At 47.9% G+C, this 13,454-nt stretch overlaps 6 protein-coding genes across 6 annotated transcripts; 3 read left to right on the forward strand and 3 right to left on the reverse strand.

Moving 5' to 3' along the window:
* Positions 1–577: 577 nt before the first annotated feature.
* N7518_007664 (uncharacterized protein) lies at positions 578–2,208 on the forward strand (the record flags this gene model as incomplete). Its single annotated transcript, XM_057188591.1, has 6 exons — positions 578–796; positions 846–1,110; positions 1,278–1,295; positions 1,387–1,860; positions 1,926–2,069; positions 2,138–2,208. 6 exons carry the CDS (start codon positions 578–580, stop codon positions 2,206–2,208), a joined length of 1,191 nt encoding a protein of 396 aa, XP_057040294.1.
* Positions 2,209–3,824: 1,616 nt separating this feature from the next.
* Positions 3,825–5,483, forward strand: N7518_007665 (uncharacterized protein; the record flags this gene model as incomplete). Its single annotated transcript, XM_057188592.1, has 6 exons — positions 3,825–3,971; positions 4,030–4,235; positions 4,294–4,404; positions 4,462–4,750; positions 4,880–4,957; positions 5,007–5,483. 6 exons carry the CDS (start codon positions 3,825–3,827, stop codon positions 5,481–5,483), a joined length of 1,308 nt encoding a protein of 435 aa, XP_057040295.1.
* A 575-nt stretch (positions 5,484–6,058) lies between these two features.
* N7518_007666 (RNA recognition motif domain-containing protein) lies at positions 6,059–7,114 on the reverse strand (the record flags this gene model as incomplete). The annotated part of the gene is made up of 4 exons (XM_057188593.1): positions 6,059–6,310; positions 6,369–6,785; positions 6,852–7,012; positions 7,069–7,114. 4 exons carry the CDS (start codon positions 7,112–7,114, stop codon positions 6,059–6,061), a joined length of 876 nt encoding a protein of 291 aa, XP_057040296.1.
* Positions 7,115–7,515: 401 nt separating this feature from the next.
* On the reverse strand, positions 7,516–8,973 carry N7518_007667 (CDC2/CDK family serine/threonine-protein kinase; the record flags this gene model as incomplete). The annotated part of the gene is made up of 2 exons (XM_057188594.1): positions 7,516–8,380; positions 8,441–8,973. 2 exons carry the CDS (start codon positions 8,971–8,973, stop codon positions 7,516–7,518), a joined length of 1,398 nt encoding a protein of 465 aa, XP_057040297.1.
* A 216-nt stretch (positions 8,974–9,189) lies between these two features.
* N7518_007668 (copper chaperone CCS1) lies at positions 9,190–10,139 on the forward strand (the record flags this gene model as incomplete). The annotated part of the gene is made up of 4 exons (XM_057188595.1): positions 9,190–9,207; positions 9,271–9,343; positions 9,397–9,531; positions 9,610–10,139. 4 exons carry the CDS (start codon positions 9,190–9,192, stop codon positions 10,137–10,139), a joined length of 756 nt encoding a protein of 251 aa, XP_057040298.1.
* Positions 10,140–10,658: 519 nt separating this feature from the next.
* N7518_007669 (uncharacterized protein) lies at positions 10,659–12,581 on the reverse strand (the record flags this gene model as incomplete). Its single annotated transcript, XM_057188596.1, has 2 exons — positions 10,659–12,426; positions 12,484–12,581. 2 exons carry the CDS (start codon positions 12,579–12,581, stop codon positions 10,659–10,661), a joined length of 1,866 nt encoding a protein of 621 aa, XP_057040299.1.
* Positions 12,582–13,454: the final 873 nt, after the last annotated feature.

Raw genomic sequence — 13,454 nt, forward strand, 5'->3', positions numbered from 1 at the left:
CTCTGATGATCGATTTCCCTATACAGACACTCTTGAATGGAAAATTGTTCTCTCTTCCACCAAAACTAGAAAGGATAAGCATAATTCGCGTACAACATAATCTCAAATATCACCGCTCGGTCGGAATGTAACGACCCCCTCCTTTGCGCGATAATAGTAGTCTTACGTAGATTGCATCACTGGACGCCTGACTGCACTCATTCCAGTAGATCTATACTAGTTATAGTGAGTGTCGCATCAAGCTCAGCCTCCCGCGCTGCAAGGCCGAACAAAGGTTTGTTTTTTGTTTTACCTGGTGCGCAGTTCAGGTCGCGCGTGAAGGAGAATGCTACCACGCAGAGACATCATGAGGCCGAGGTTAGATATCGTAATGTTGAAATATTCGAAAAGTTTTCCCGCACTCCTGAAAAATATTTCTTCGTTGGAGGTAGGTATCTGCCTATTTTCGTTCTGTTAATTCAGCGGGGACCCGTTCAACTTGTCCTTAGCAAGTTTTAAACGTACCTTGTATGTGCCGTACGAGTGTTGCATCACCTAAGGCTCTCTGGAAGCCACTACGAAGTAAATCATCGTCGGCATGAATCTCATCTCCCTCTCTGGGTGGCTTGCTTTATGGGCTGGTATCTGTTCTGCCGCACCGGCAGCACTGGCTCTGGAGAAGGAAGTCTCCTTTAATGAAACATCCGCAACCCTATTATCCAGTAGGTCTATCGAGAAGCGGGAAGTTTTCTTCGGTTGCAGCAATTCCGACTTCTCAGGAACCCTCACCCAGGCGATTCGAGATGCTAGCACTATCGTAAGTGTCGCCCAAATCCTGGCTCTACTGCTACGATGCTGATACATAGCGGCAGATGTCCAACATGGTAGCCCACCTAGAGCTAGCCATCAGCCTCTACAACGAGGACGGCTCCGGAAACCTCAAGGCTAGCAAGGCGACTAGAGCGCAGCGCACTTTTGACGAACACAATGCGTTCGCTTCCTACCTCATGTTTGTCACAAAGCACTACTTTGGCCCTGACGATCCTCGAAACAAGAACGGCCTGGAAAAGCTCAAGGGAACGAGGGACATGGCCAAAACAATACAATCGCAATACGCAAATTACCTTGCAGGTCGGTCCGTCCGTTGGATTCGGGGTGGATTCCCGTATATCAATATCTACTGCAATGACGCCGATGTGTACTCCGAGAGAAACAGCGCGGGTTTGACATACACTGAAGGTGATGATCCCTCCCTGGATCCCTGGATCCCCAATCCTAACTGCTGACATGTTAATCAGCTACCGGGAAGAGAAACCGTAAGGGCCATCCATCTACCCGTCCATCGATCCGAGGGTGAGGTAAAAACCCGGACGTTCAACCTTTGCTAATTATGCCTCAAATATATAGCCTCTCTCGCAAAAGATGGGTCATACGTCTACTGGATCTTTCAAACGAAAGGTACACTGTATAACGAAGGCAGCTGGGTGCCATACAAAGCTGTCTGTGCACTCCAGGACGGGGCCGATCAGACACGCTTCGGCGGCGTGCCCGCCGTTTCGGGAATCAAGGCGTATGTGTACGGAGCGGTCTATGGTCTAGTTCAGGAGACCATGGTCTTCTGTCCGTTGAAGTTCGACAAATGGACTGAGATCGAAACTAGCCGGATAGGGAGCGGTCTGCACTACCGCGACCTGCATGTTGAAATCGGCTCGAGCCCAAATACGAACCAGAAGAGTGCCATAGAGAAACTGCTGGCTCAGCCTGACTTCATTGGAAAGGAGGCCCGGGGTATAAAGTGGCTGTCCGACTTCCTCGTGTCAACCGTGATCCACGAGTCGACGCACGCGGAGGCGTTCGTCGGTGGAGGAGGCAAGACGCTGAGTGAGCCTTCTCACCCATTCTCTTCGAGTCTCCCTCTTCTTGAGATATATCTGACATGATACCAGTTGACGTGCAATGCACTAGCCCAGCCCAGAATTCGCTGGACCCTGCGTGTATGGGTCGAATCGCCAAGGGGACAGACGGCCTTGACAAAGACGGCAATACACGAGGGCACAAGGACGCAGAAGCATTTGCTATTTACGCCATGGGTAAGTTATCTCCAGATTGATTGCCTGGAAAATCCGCTTGGTTTATCTGGCTAACCTGGTTCGCCTAGCAACGTGGGTCAACACGGTATATTGGTATGCCGGTTATTTGCCTAAGGATAGAAATACTTATAAGGGTTAATGTTCGCTTGCTGTATCAAGTGTGTGACGACGGTATAGCTCTTGAATACTCATACTTCTTGGTCGCTGTAGCTTTCTCCATCTACTTCTCATTTCAAACTCAATTCAGGCCAACAAGTGGTGGGATTGCCTGGTGCTTTCTGCGGCAGTGTAAGCAGAAATAGCTGAAGATCAGTTGCGAACCCTCCGCTAGGAGGGTGGCAAATAGTGCTAAGGCCATTCTGACCCCTTCTGTAACCTGCGACGGACTAGGCTGTTGTATGGGGGGTTGTAAATTGGCAATAATTGGTGGAGGTTGGCGGGGTGGTCATTTCTTGGCACTTATATATCATGTCGCCAGTGGAATCCAGAAGGTTGGGGTTAAGTCACTTATTTTTTTATCGTATATATATGGAGAGCTGTACATAAAAAGAACACTTTTCTGGTAAAAATCTTGACCTCTGGTTACTTCATTCTTGAGGTCCAGGATTGCGGCGGAGAGAGTCGACCCCTGTACCCCGTAGTCTGTTCGAGGTAGGATTGATGCCTGGAATCGCCTATTATCTTTCGCGATGGTATCGACGGAGTGAACTTGCCTTCCGTCTGTCACTATATATTGTTATGGCCCCACTAGCCGGTGCATTTGGTGGTCTTCTAGCTTCTGGTATTCTGAAGCTAGATAATTTTGGCTCTCTCTCGAGCTGGCGAATGATCTTCGCGATTGAAGGCATTATTACTATCTGCATTGGTATTATCTCATTCTTCACCCTGACCGACAGGCCAGAGACAGCGCTATGGCTCTCCCAAGAAGAGAAGGATCTTATATTGACTAGGCTCTGTATTTTTGTCCCATTTTAGTCTGAACAGAAAGCATCGCGCGAGGTAGGGCCGGACCTATTTCTGGTATTCCCGCCCAATCAGTAACCCTACCTGTTACGATCACACGCTCCCTTCTCACTTGGGACCAGATTGGAACTCCCATGATAGAGCGTATTCGAAATCATCTTTCTGAGGAATCTCAACATCTTCTTTCTGGACGAATCCAAATATTGATTTTTATGCAAATTTTCTTTGTTTATATTGTGGCTAAACGGGATTCGGATGATACATAAAAGAAATAAGTCATAGTGCAGTGAAGACAGTCGCAGAAGTCTAAGAGTGAAACAAGACACGTAACTAGTATATTTCAGTATCAAGTCAATTAAAAAAAAGAAGAGAAGCTGTTCCACTATCTCTGGCTTTACTGCGGAGTGTCTCAGGAAAAGTCATTGGCTACTATCTATAGCCCAGCCTTTTCTTTGTCTTTGAAGAGCTTCGAACCTTCTTTCCTGCTTTAGGTTCTACCCCAGGTCAAAGCATTTCATTGTCTTGCCGCTCACCTTGGGTGTCAATGAACTTCGTCGTATAACTCACGAGTTTGTCTGTTTGGTGTTGATGCCTCGACTCTGTAGCCACCGAGTTATTTTTCCTTTACAGTTCCCTTTGTCTGATAACATCCGAAGGTTGATGTCCTAAGTTATAAAAGCCACCTGTTTTTCAAAATGAATATTCTCTCTTCCCTATCTCACAACTTAGCTGGTATAATTCCACATTTTCTTGTCCCTCTTCATCAATAACCCTAAGTGGTGTTTATTCAGTATGCCTATCACTCGCCAAAGAAGAAGATCTGATAAATCGGTCCTTCTGCCTGGTATCCCCATGGATGAGAAGCGATCTAGAGGATCTAGGGCATCTGGCCCTAGCCCCAGTCGTGTTACCAAGTCCGCTGTAAAGAAAGGGAAGAAGGTATTTTATCCCCTTGTCCCTTGTATATGAACATTGCTTACAAATTCTCTTTTGACAGAGGGTGCAAGATGCAAGTCTGCCCCATTTTGCACTTGCGAACGACCTCCTCGCGCGTGGGGAAGGGCTACGTCGTCCCGGAACCCTTTCATTGCATGGTCAAGTTTTCAAGCCACCGAAAGTATGGGGACACCGTGACGAGCCTATAAACGATCCTAGCATGCTACCTAAAGGATGGTCTTCAAGCGAGACAGATCTTGCCGAGGAGTAAGACCCGTGTTGAATCTCTCTGTCTATCAACTCTTTGCTAACATTTCTGTAAAAGTGATGTCGACGGTCAAATTGAAAGATGTTACAGACGCATCGATGAGGGAATCATGCCTGATATTTTCCGGGACAGGTTGGAAATGTACCAAAATATCAAGCTGAGACAGACGTAAGGAAATCCTACATTGTATACTGTTCTCGTGACATTGATTAACATCTCTTATAGAGAAATGATCAACTCCGAGCCTAGCGGTCTTAGCTGGGAAGTCATTCAACGCCTTGATTGTCTGAAGAAGGTCAAAGCGAGCTTCTATGAGTTGGGAAATGACAATGGGAATACCCCCAACGTGATAGCCATTATGGCTGCCTACCGGTCTGGGAACCTTGTCTGGGATAAAGAGAAGGTCACTTACTGGGCACACGGAAAAATGGTTGGCGGTCCCAAGAAGATGGAAATGGAAGAGTTTTACGCTCTTAGTAGGCAGCTTGGCCCAGAGGGTATTTGGGTAGAAGGAGTGAGTTCGAATACAGAACGGCTCTGAGTCCTATTCCTCATTCATACGTAGATCTCTTGTTATATCAAGTCGGCCCAACATGAAGATATAGGCATATCCCTCTGCATACAGTACTAACCTGACTTGTAGATGGACGACTACAAACCAGAACCGATGTATCTGTTCTTCTACATGCCCCCGCTCCAGAGAGGGTACGCCATGCATGAGGTATGATCTCCCAAGTGAAATTTTCAGGATCTATGTTAACATCAAACAGTTTATCGTATCGATCCGAAATCCTAACACTTGGCAAAAAAACACATGGCAACATACCGTACACCTCAATGTTATAGAGGATACTGGTGCTATAGCAATGAAGATTCACCAGTCCGATAGACTCTACATTGAACGACTGAGTGGCGCCGGTCTGCCTGTCACTGGTACAACAAGAATGGGCACAGCGGCTGGTGAGGTCCCGGTGGATAATGTGGTATTGCAAGTCAATGTCTTCCACAATGATCAGCCACTCCTCCCCCGGTGGACTGATATTCGAGCTTGTATAACCCGTGAGCCCGGCGATGCTTCTACGGGTTTGCGGCTATCTGGTCTCTGGCTTCACCATATGCTATATTGTTTGAGTGTGCCTAATAACTCTGAAGCTATGTACGTGGGAACTGACCTCCCTGAAATATTGGCAAATGTGCCACTTTGCAATCCAGCATACGCAATACCGCCATCCACTGATCCTATTTGATTAAATCATTCTTCTCGTGGGTGTTGGACAATGCATAGGGAGCTGGATATCGATTCCTGGTTATATATTCTCGTCTTACTTGATTATACTTGTGTTTTCCCTTGTTTTTCCTGTTTCTGTCTGTTTTGTGTCTTTTGTTTTGGTTATATTGAGCTTCAGTCGCGTCTAGTCCTTGTGCCCCTTGGAGGCATGAGATGACCGGGGTACATATATCTCTTATATTTGGAGTTTCTGAACAAGTGATGGTTCGGGAGATTGTTGCAGATCGTCTTGGTCCTATAGATCGACTTATTTTTTCGTCTCGGATGTAAATCAGTAGCGAGGGGCGACAGGTAATAAATAACATCGGTACGGATTGACCTAGAAGTTAAAAAGCTAATAAAACATTAATATTTTGTCCGATTTTGTCCTGTTCGCCGCTATCTGATGCAAAAACACACTGCTCCAGATGCTAAAAAAATGTCCATAAACTGCTGTGACCATATCATACATTTCATGAGAGTGCAAGAAGCACGATCTCCACAACCACTTCGCGCAGTGGTTACTCCTTACACCAACAACGCTAGCCATGCGTTTCAACGACGCCATCTCCGTTGGTTCTGGTTCTTCTGGGTATTCCGCGCCGGCGCATCGACCATCATCTCATCGCTGTAGAGACCAGTCGGCGAGTTTCCCCGGTTCTCGGATAGGAGGTCGTTCAGATGGCTTGGGCCACGACGGGCTCGAATTCGTTCCTGGTCAGCTTGCGCTCGGAGCGCACTGAAGGGGTCTTGCTGTGTTGCGGCCTTTGTCGATTTAAGGGTCATTGTGAGCAGTCTCCCGTCAGCCTAAAGAGCCGATGTCAGCATCCATCTCCCAATATCATCAAACGGGAACGGCATTTACCTTCTGGTTGTGGAAGTTGGCCACTACTAGCTCTGCGGCCGTTTTATCTGCATATGCAAATTCCGCAACAACACTTGGCTGGCTTGCTACTATCTGGCAGCTGAGCATGGGTCCTGTTATGGGCTCAAGAGCAGACTGGATGTCGGCCGCTGTTGTCCCCGGCGCAAAGTTTCTCCCGACGACAAAGAATGGGCCCGAAGCACCCTTAATAGTCATGTTGCTGCCGCCGAGTGGACGGCTATTCTGCGCGACGTTGCCTGATCGCGTGTTCATTTGGCCGTTCTGGGATTGGAAAGCTGCCCGGGCCTGATCCGCATTCACGCGATCATTCTTGCCAGGTTTGCCGTGTGTCCGATTGTTGTTCGTGGTGGGCGCGGGCTTGTTCTTGTTGGGTTGCACGGTCGCTGATGCAGAGCGCTAGATTTTGATGCCAGAAATTGTCAAAAGAGTGTTCCTCAAATGTGGTCGCATCCATGGTCATACCTTGGTTACTCCGACCCTGCTTGCTAGGCTTCCAGGCTTTGTATTCTGTGATTTATTCTGCACTTTCTTGCCGGCGCCAGAGCCTGAGCCTGGCGCGCTTGATCTGCGGTTCTTGCCCAAGAGTTTGTTTGCGAGGTCCTCCTGCTTCTTCTTCTGACGATCTGTGGACAAAAACAGTCAGATTCTGCGAGATGTCAGATGGCAAGGGAGTAATTACCAGCCTGAATGATGGCGTCAAACGAGATGGGCTGTTCGGTCGTCATCGTAAAAAGAATCTTAGATAAATCAATAAATGAAAGTATGGAATGAAATGAATCCAGATGTTAAGAGGTTGGAGAAAAAAAAAAAGAAGCTCGGAGCTGGTCAGCTTTGGAGCCGAACTATCAAGCGCGTTTACCTCCTTGATTACTCCGTAGTTATACATAGCCACATTTCTATAGTTAGCCATTGGCCCTGAGACTGTTTTATATTTCTGTGTCATTTTTATGCTAGATGTTTTTCAAATATATTGGCAAAGGTTCTACTTGATTAAATATTAAAGGGACACCCAAATGTACTAAGCCAGAATATCTTCAGGGCAGACTTTATTGTACAATGTAGATCGAAATACAGACCATCAAACAAAATCTGTTATTATTTAATCTTATGATGTTCAAAAAAGCAATTATCCCAACCGAAGACTAAATCCAGCCCCTACTTCACCGGTATCTCCACCCGGCGCACCCCCAAAGACACCTGCAAAGTCCAGCTCGGGTGCTTCCTGGCCTCGTTTAGGAGCCTCAGGCGTGTGATGACGTCTCCGTTTCTCCATGCCAGCCTTGGATGGAAATGTAGGGAACATCTCTCGCGGTTTTGGGCGCGGATCTTCCTTGAAATATTTGTGATCGAGGCACTGTTTTGCCGTAGGACGGGAGGCTGGATTCAGCGCCAGCAATCCGGACATGAGACTCAACCCCGCATTGGTCAGATAGGGGAACCGGGAACGAGGCAGTAGAGGCGGGTTACCGGCTGAAGAAGGTCCCGATGTCGATGGGAACCGCAGGGACTTGGCGTTGGGCAATAGACGGAATCCAGGCCATGTTTCTGAGTTCGGTGGTCCGGTCAAGGCGAAGATCTTGGACACCTGGTCGACTTCATTCTTGCCCTGTAAGAGAGGCTCTTTGGTGAGCAGCTCGCCGAAGATACAGCCAATGCTCCACATGTCGATCTCCGTGCCGTATTTGTCCGCGCCGAGGAGCAACTCCGGCGCTCGGTACCAGAGGGTCACAACGAGCTGTGTCAGCTTAGGAGGTGGATCGCCGAAGTAGCGGGCCATGCCAAAATCGGCGATTTTCAGCTCGCCACGGTTGTTCATTAATAGGTTGGAGGTCTTGAGGTCGCGATGCATGATCCACTGTGAATGTAGGAATTCGAGTCCTCCAATCACCTGTAGCAAGACGGTTTTGATCTCAGAAGGAAGGAAGGGCTCGCGCATCTCGTCGAGTAGGGCTTTGAGGTCGTGTTCGTGGAAATCCATCACTAGGAATACACTGTGGGAACCAATTGATTAGCATATATAGACAATATAGCGTCAACCACGGAGAACTCACTCGTCCATTTTATTGCCCATTACTACTTCCCGCAGGTAAACGACATTTTGATGTCGCGCTTCCAGAAGGGTTTGGATTTCCCGGAGTCCAGTGACTGGGAATCCGTCCGGCGAGTTCTCCAGCTTGAGCTTCTTCAGCGCGACAATTTCTCCCGTCGAAATGTCCCTTGCGCGTGAGACCCATCCATACGAGCCCTCCTCAATGTGGTTCAATCTTTCGAAGTTATCCACATGCCTGCAGGGCCCCCATTCTCCAACCGGAAAGCGTAGTAGAGTCGACTGGCTTTTCTGCTCCTTCTCGATCTTCACCAATTCGGCATCATCTGGATGAGCGTCTGGGTCGTTGGAGAGTCTTCGTCGCTTTGTTGGGGGGCCTAGCTCGCCATTGGCGTTGGCATCGCGCGCTTGAGCTTTTCTGGCCTCTTCTAGTCGTTGTTTCTCTGCTTTAGCGCGTTTTTTTTGTTCCTTGACGCGTTTTTGTTCTGCGACAATTGCCTCTGTTTCTGGATCGTCATTTGCCCATCGGGATGACATTTTGCGTGAGGGAATGTTGAAGGGAGAAGGTTCGGGAATGACGTTTTTGTCAGAAGCCGAGTTCCTTCGATTTGAAATCCAACGCCCCGCCTTGAGTTTGTATAGCGCATTGCACATCTTTCTTCTGATCTTTGGTCTCCTTCTGATCTTTCTCTTCTGGAAGATTATCTTTCTCTCTAGTTCGCTTTTAATTGTGCACATACTCTCTTCCCCGCCATGATTGAACCATTCCAGGTCAGCCTTGTCTGAGTGACATGACTCACAAGCAGCCAGTACTAATGCGGTTTCTATGTCTAGACGACCTTCTCGGTCCCAATGACCTGTGAAGGCTGCGTGAAGTCTATATCCAGCTCTCTAAATAGCCTGGAAGGTAGTCATCTCACGCGAGCATCTAAACCTTCACGCAAACTGACCCCGCGGCAGGAATCAATAAAGTTGAAGCAAATCTCAAAGACCAGCTAGTCTTCATCGAAGGCACCGCTCCTCCCAGCTCCATCGTAAGCGCGATTGAGAGCACCGGCCGCGATGCCATCCTCCGTGGCAGCGGTACTACAAACAGTATGGAATCCCCGGTGTCTACTTACTATCCCATGCGACACAAATGAGCAACCTCAATTGATACAAATTACCAAACAGGTTCCGCCGTCTGTATCCTCGAAACACACTCAACGACCGTCTCGAACAATATCCGCGGGCTCGCGCGCATGGTCCAGGTCTCCCCGAACATGACCCTCATCGACCTGACAATCAACGGCCTCTCGCCGGGCAAATACTGGACAACTATCCGAGAAGCGGGAGATATCTCCCGCGGCGCCGAGTCTACGGGTGGTATCTGGGAGTCTCTGAAGACCAAAATGCTTGGCGCTGATGCTACTGTCGCCCCGGCCAAGGAGTGCCGGGGCATTCTCGGTACCGTGGATGTTGACAATAAGGGCCGGGGTAGTGTGTTCTTGGACCGGCCTGTGGCAATCTGGGAGCTTATTGGTCGGAGTATGGTGGTTTCCAAGGGGACACAGGGTCCTTTCAAGCGCGAGGATGAGAATACACTTGTTGGTGTTATTGCGCGCAGTGCAGGTGTGTGGGATAATGATAAGATGGTTTGCTCGTGCTCGGGTAAGAATGTGTGGCAGGAGAGAAAGGAACAGGTTGGTTTGGGTATGGCTTGAGTTATGGTGTTGACTTTATCAGGAGTGGCGTTGAATGTTGGTGGTGATGCCACTTTTTGAGTACTTTAGCCAGATCAATCATCCAGTGATATACGTAGCTTCAAATATGTGATACCATGAAGTATAGATGCGATTATGAATGCAGATTATGAGGTACTTCTCTTTACCGTCCCTCTGTGACTACTGGAGTTGGTTATATATTAACAGAGGATTGTTACAGGGACCCCCCCCCACCATTGCTATTGTTGTTGAAGTAGATTTTGACGACGAAGTAGTTGATGTGATAAAAGTGACTTAATTTTGTTAGTGGTTTACATACAAATTGTAGGTATCTACCGTCTTGCTAGGGAGTTCATAACAATCCCCTTAGAATATTAGCACAAAGAATAGGTCTACAGAAAATACGTTGAAGGGATGAACTACTGCGATGAAAACATCTTTCAGGTAATAATACATTTGGTCAAAGGGGACAGACGGCCCAGGTTAGGCCATTCCTATGAAAAGTATTGACGAGGTATTTCACCAAAACTGTCTTGGCTGTACAATTCCAGGATAGAACTCGTCATCTGTATCCTCTTCCACAAATTCCAATTCTGCATCGGGAATACCATCGGACATGAGTCGTAGGGACATGATCCCTGGGGGGATCAACTCAGTCCGTCCTTGAGGTCTAGTATTACCACAGTTGCTGGTGGTATGCTGTGTGGATTTGACTGGCTCATTGCCTCCGTCGGGATACTGGCTGCTTTTGCCGTCAACAAGGAAATACTCATCTCCATCCTCCACTGGGCTAGGGAAAAGGACCTCAGAGTCCATCGGGGACCATGGGGACCATGTATCAGTTGTCGATTCCATTGAAGTCATTTCCGTTGATGTGATATCTCGAGATGTGGTATCAGCGGGTGTGTAACGGCTTGAATAATCTTCTCCACTTGACCACTGCGTGGTTGCTCTTTCGGAGGTAGACGACCATCTTTCTTCCAAATTCAGGTTGGAGATACAATTGAGGGGATTAGGATAGGAAAATGGCTGCATTTCTTCAGAATGTGTGATTGGACTTTGTGAAAATACTAAAGGTATGTGACCTTCATCGTATCCAGGATACGGAGGCAGGCCGCTGTGTGTATCTTCCTGAAGCACAATGCGTTCGAATGGCTCTTGAGGAGCGCATGGGATTTCTTCTTGTTCATAGAGTCTGAGGTTGTGTTGAGTGAGGTTGGGGCTGTGATGAATGAGGTTGGGGCTGTGTGGGCTGAGGGTGAGACTGTGTTGGCTGGGGCTGGAACTGTGATGACTGGGATTGGGACTGTATTCATTGGGATCAAGACTGTGTCGACTGAGGTTGGGACTACCATGTTGTCTCGCCCACTCGTTGAGCGCCTCATGATAGATTCCTGGAAATGCAAACCGAACTTCGGCGGAAGACTGTCTCGAAATGGGAACTGAAATTGGTTGATCATCGCTATTTTGTGTGTCTGAACTTGCATGACCGATATTTTGCTGCTGGAGATTTGTTGCTTGCTGCTCTCCACAAACTGACTGAGGATCTGCCAGTTCTTTGGTGGACGTTTCAATCCTTTCGTCGGTAGAGATTGCAACGCCCCATGTCTGCTGTATCAAATGCGTTTCTGTCGATGGAATTGTGTGATTAGAGTGATCCTCAAAATTCATATTCGCCTCCAACTCTCCATTTCCAGCAAATTGGAAGTCAAGATCACGACCGTTGGCCAGTGTGGAAGTCGAGTTTACCTTGACATTACTTACGGGGCGGCTAGAATATTCGTATCGATTGGGCGCAGGCATCGGATAAACAGACTGGACGCGGACAAGAGGCTCCATTCCATCATTCGATGATGGTGAAGACGGTGGAAGGTCCATGCGAGATAGCTGGGCGCCAAAGTTCAGGTCCTCTTGTGTATCCAAAGTGTACCCCCCAGATGACATTGCGCGGCGTTGTCTTTCAAGCTGAATTTCGCGTCTGAGAGCAACGGGGCTAACAAAGCTTCTCTCCTTGGGTTCTTCTTCACTTGGACGGTCACTTGGACGGTGACTAAACCCTGATTTCAGCGCCAATAGACCTGATCGAGCTCTATGAAGAGTTCGCTTTGAGAGGGATTGGACCCATGCCATTGGACTGCGTGACCCCGAAGACGAACTTTGTTGCTCATTGGAATGACACAGCACGGTCGGTATCTCTGGGTTGTGACGAGGATCCAGAGGATCAAACACAGGGTAGTGGATCTTTTCCAGGCAAGTTGGCTCTTCCTGCACTGCCTCAGATATGCTGCTGTCTTGGTTAGCAGGCTATCTCTTTCATCTTTAGTCGTTCTTTGTATGTAGGTACCTAGCTCTCTTGGTTGCCTGGGGGCGAAAGACCGATGATAGCGAGTATAAACGACGACGCACAGTGCCAGAGCTTGTCTCTTGATTGACGGGACTCATTTTGTTCAGATTGCTTTTGTACGTCTATCCAACTGTTCGAATCACAGACGAGATAACGAAAGGATGTGAATGATCAGCAAAGATAGATACTGATTATGCGAGTGTGCGAATATGTGACGTGAAAGAAAAAGAAAAAGAAAACAACAGCCTGAGAGGTATCAACAAATAGAAGTCGAAGTGACGCGTGCCTGAAAGTTCTAGTCGAGCTTGATCGCTCTTGCCCTAGAGTTGATACTCCGCCTTCGCCTATTGTGTACATTGAAATACTGTACATTGGAATCTTATAGGTTTGCCAACCAAGGTTGGAACATCATAGACTTAGTCGGAGACCATCGGCCTTCCAAGGCTATTAGATTTGGTGTTTTAATGAGACTGCAAGAAGGGAAGAATAGGGCAAGACAATTATAACATTTTTATATTGGCGAAGACTAGAATTATGTAGCGTTCGTCATGCCAATGTGACCGACACGCAGCACCCTGGGCAGCTATGGTGACAGTGACATCGGCAGAGCCACTAGGATACTAGGGTTCACCATAGCAACGTGATCAAACAAGCGACTGCAAGCGCAAAAATAGGGTATCTATATAACGACGATGTCAGCAGAGTTCCTCCAGGGTTGGACACTAGGGTTCCCAATAGCAATGTGACCGAATATGCGGCGGTGACGTCCATAAAAAGGAAATTCAGACGGGGACACTGAAGAGACCAGGCTTTCATTGGGCTATCTATGAAGCTCAATAGGCATACACCTTAGGTATACTTTGCTCTCTTTCAAATGCAAGGTTGGACAAATCGGCGTAAGGATTGAACACTGGCATCTAGGTTGAATAGTCGATGAAGGCGGGGACTTTTGTATATAGAGAGGCGTTATC

The sequence above is a fragment of the Penicillium psychrosexuale genome (genome assembly GCF_028828465.1).
Source record: "Penicillium psychrosexuale strain IBT 29551 chromosome Unknown utg000004l, whole genome shotgun sequence".
Taxonomy (NCBI): domain Eukaryota; kingdom Fungi; phylum Ascomycota; class Eurotiomycetes; order Eurotiales; family Aspergillaceae; genus Penicillium; species Penicillium psychrosexuale.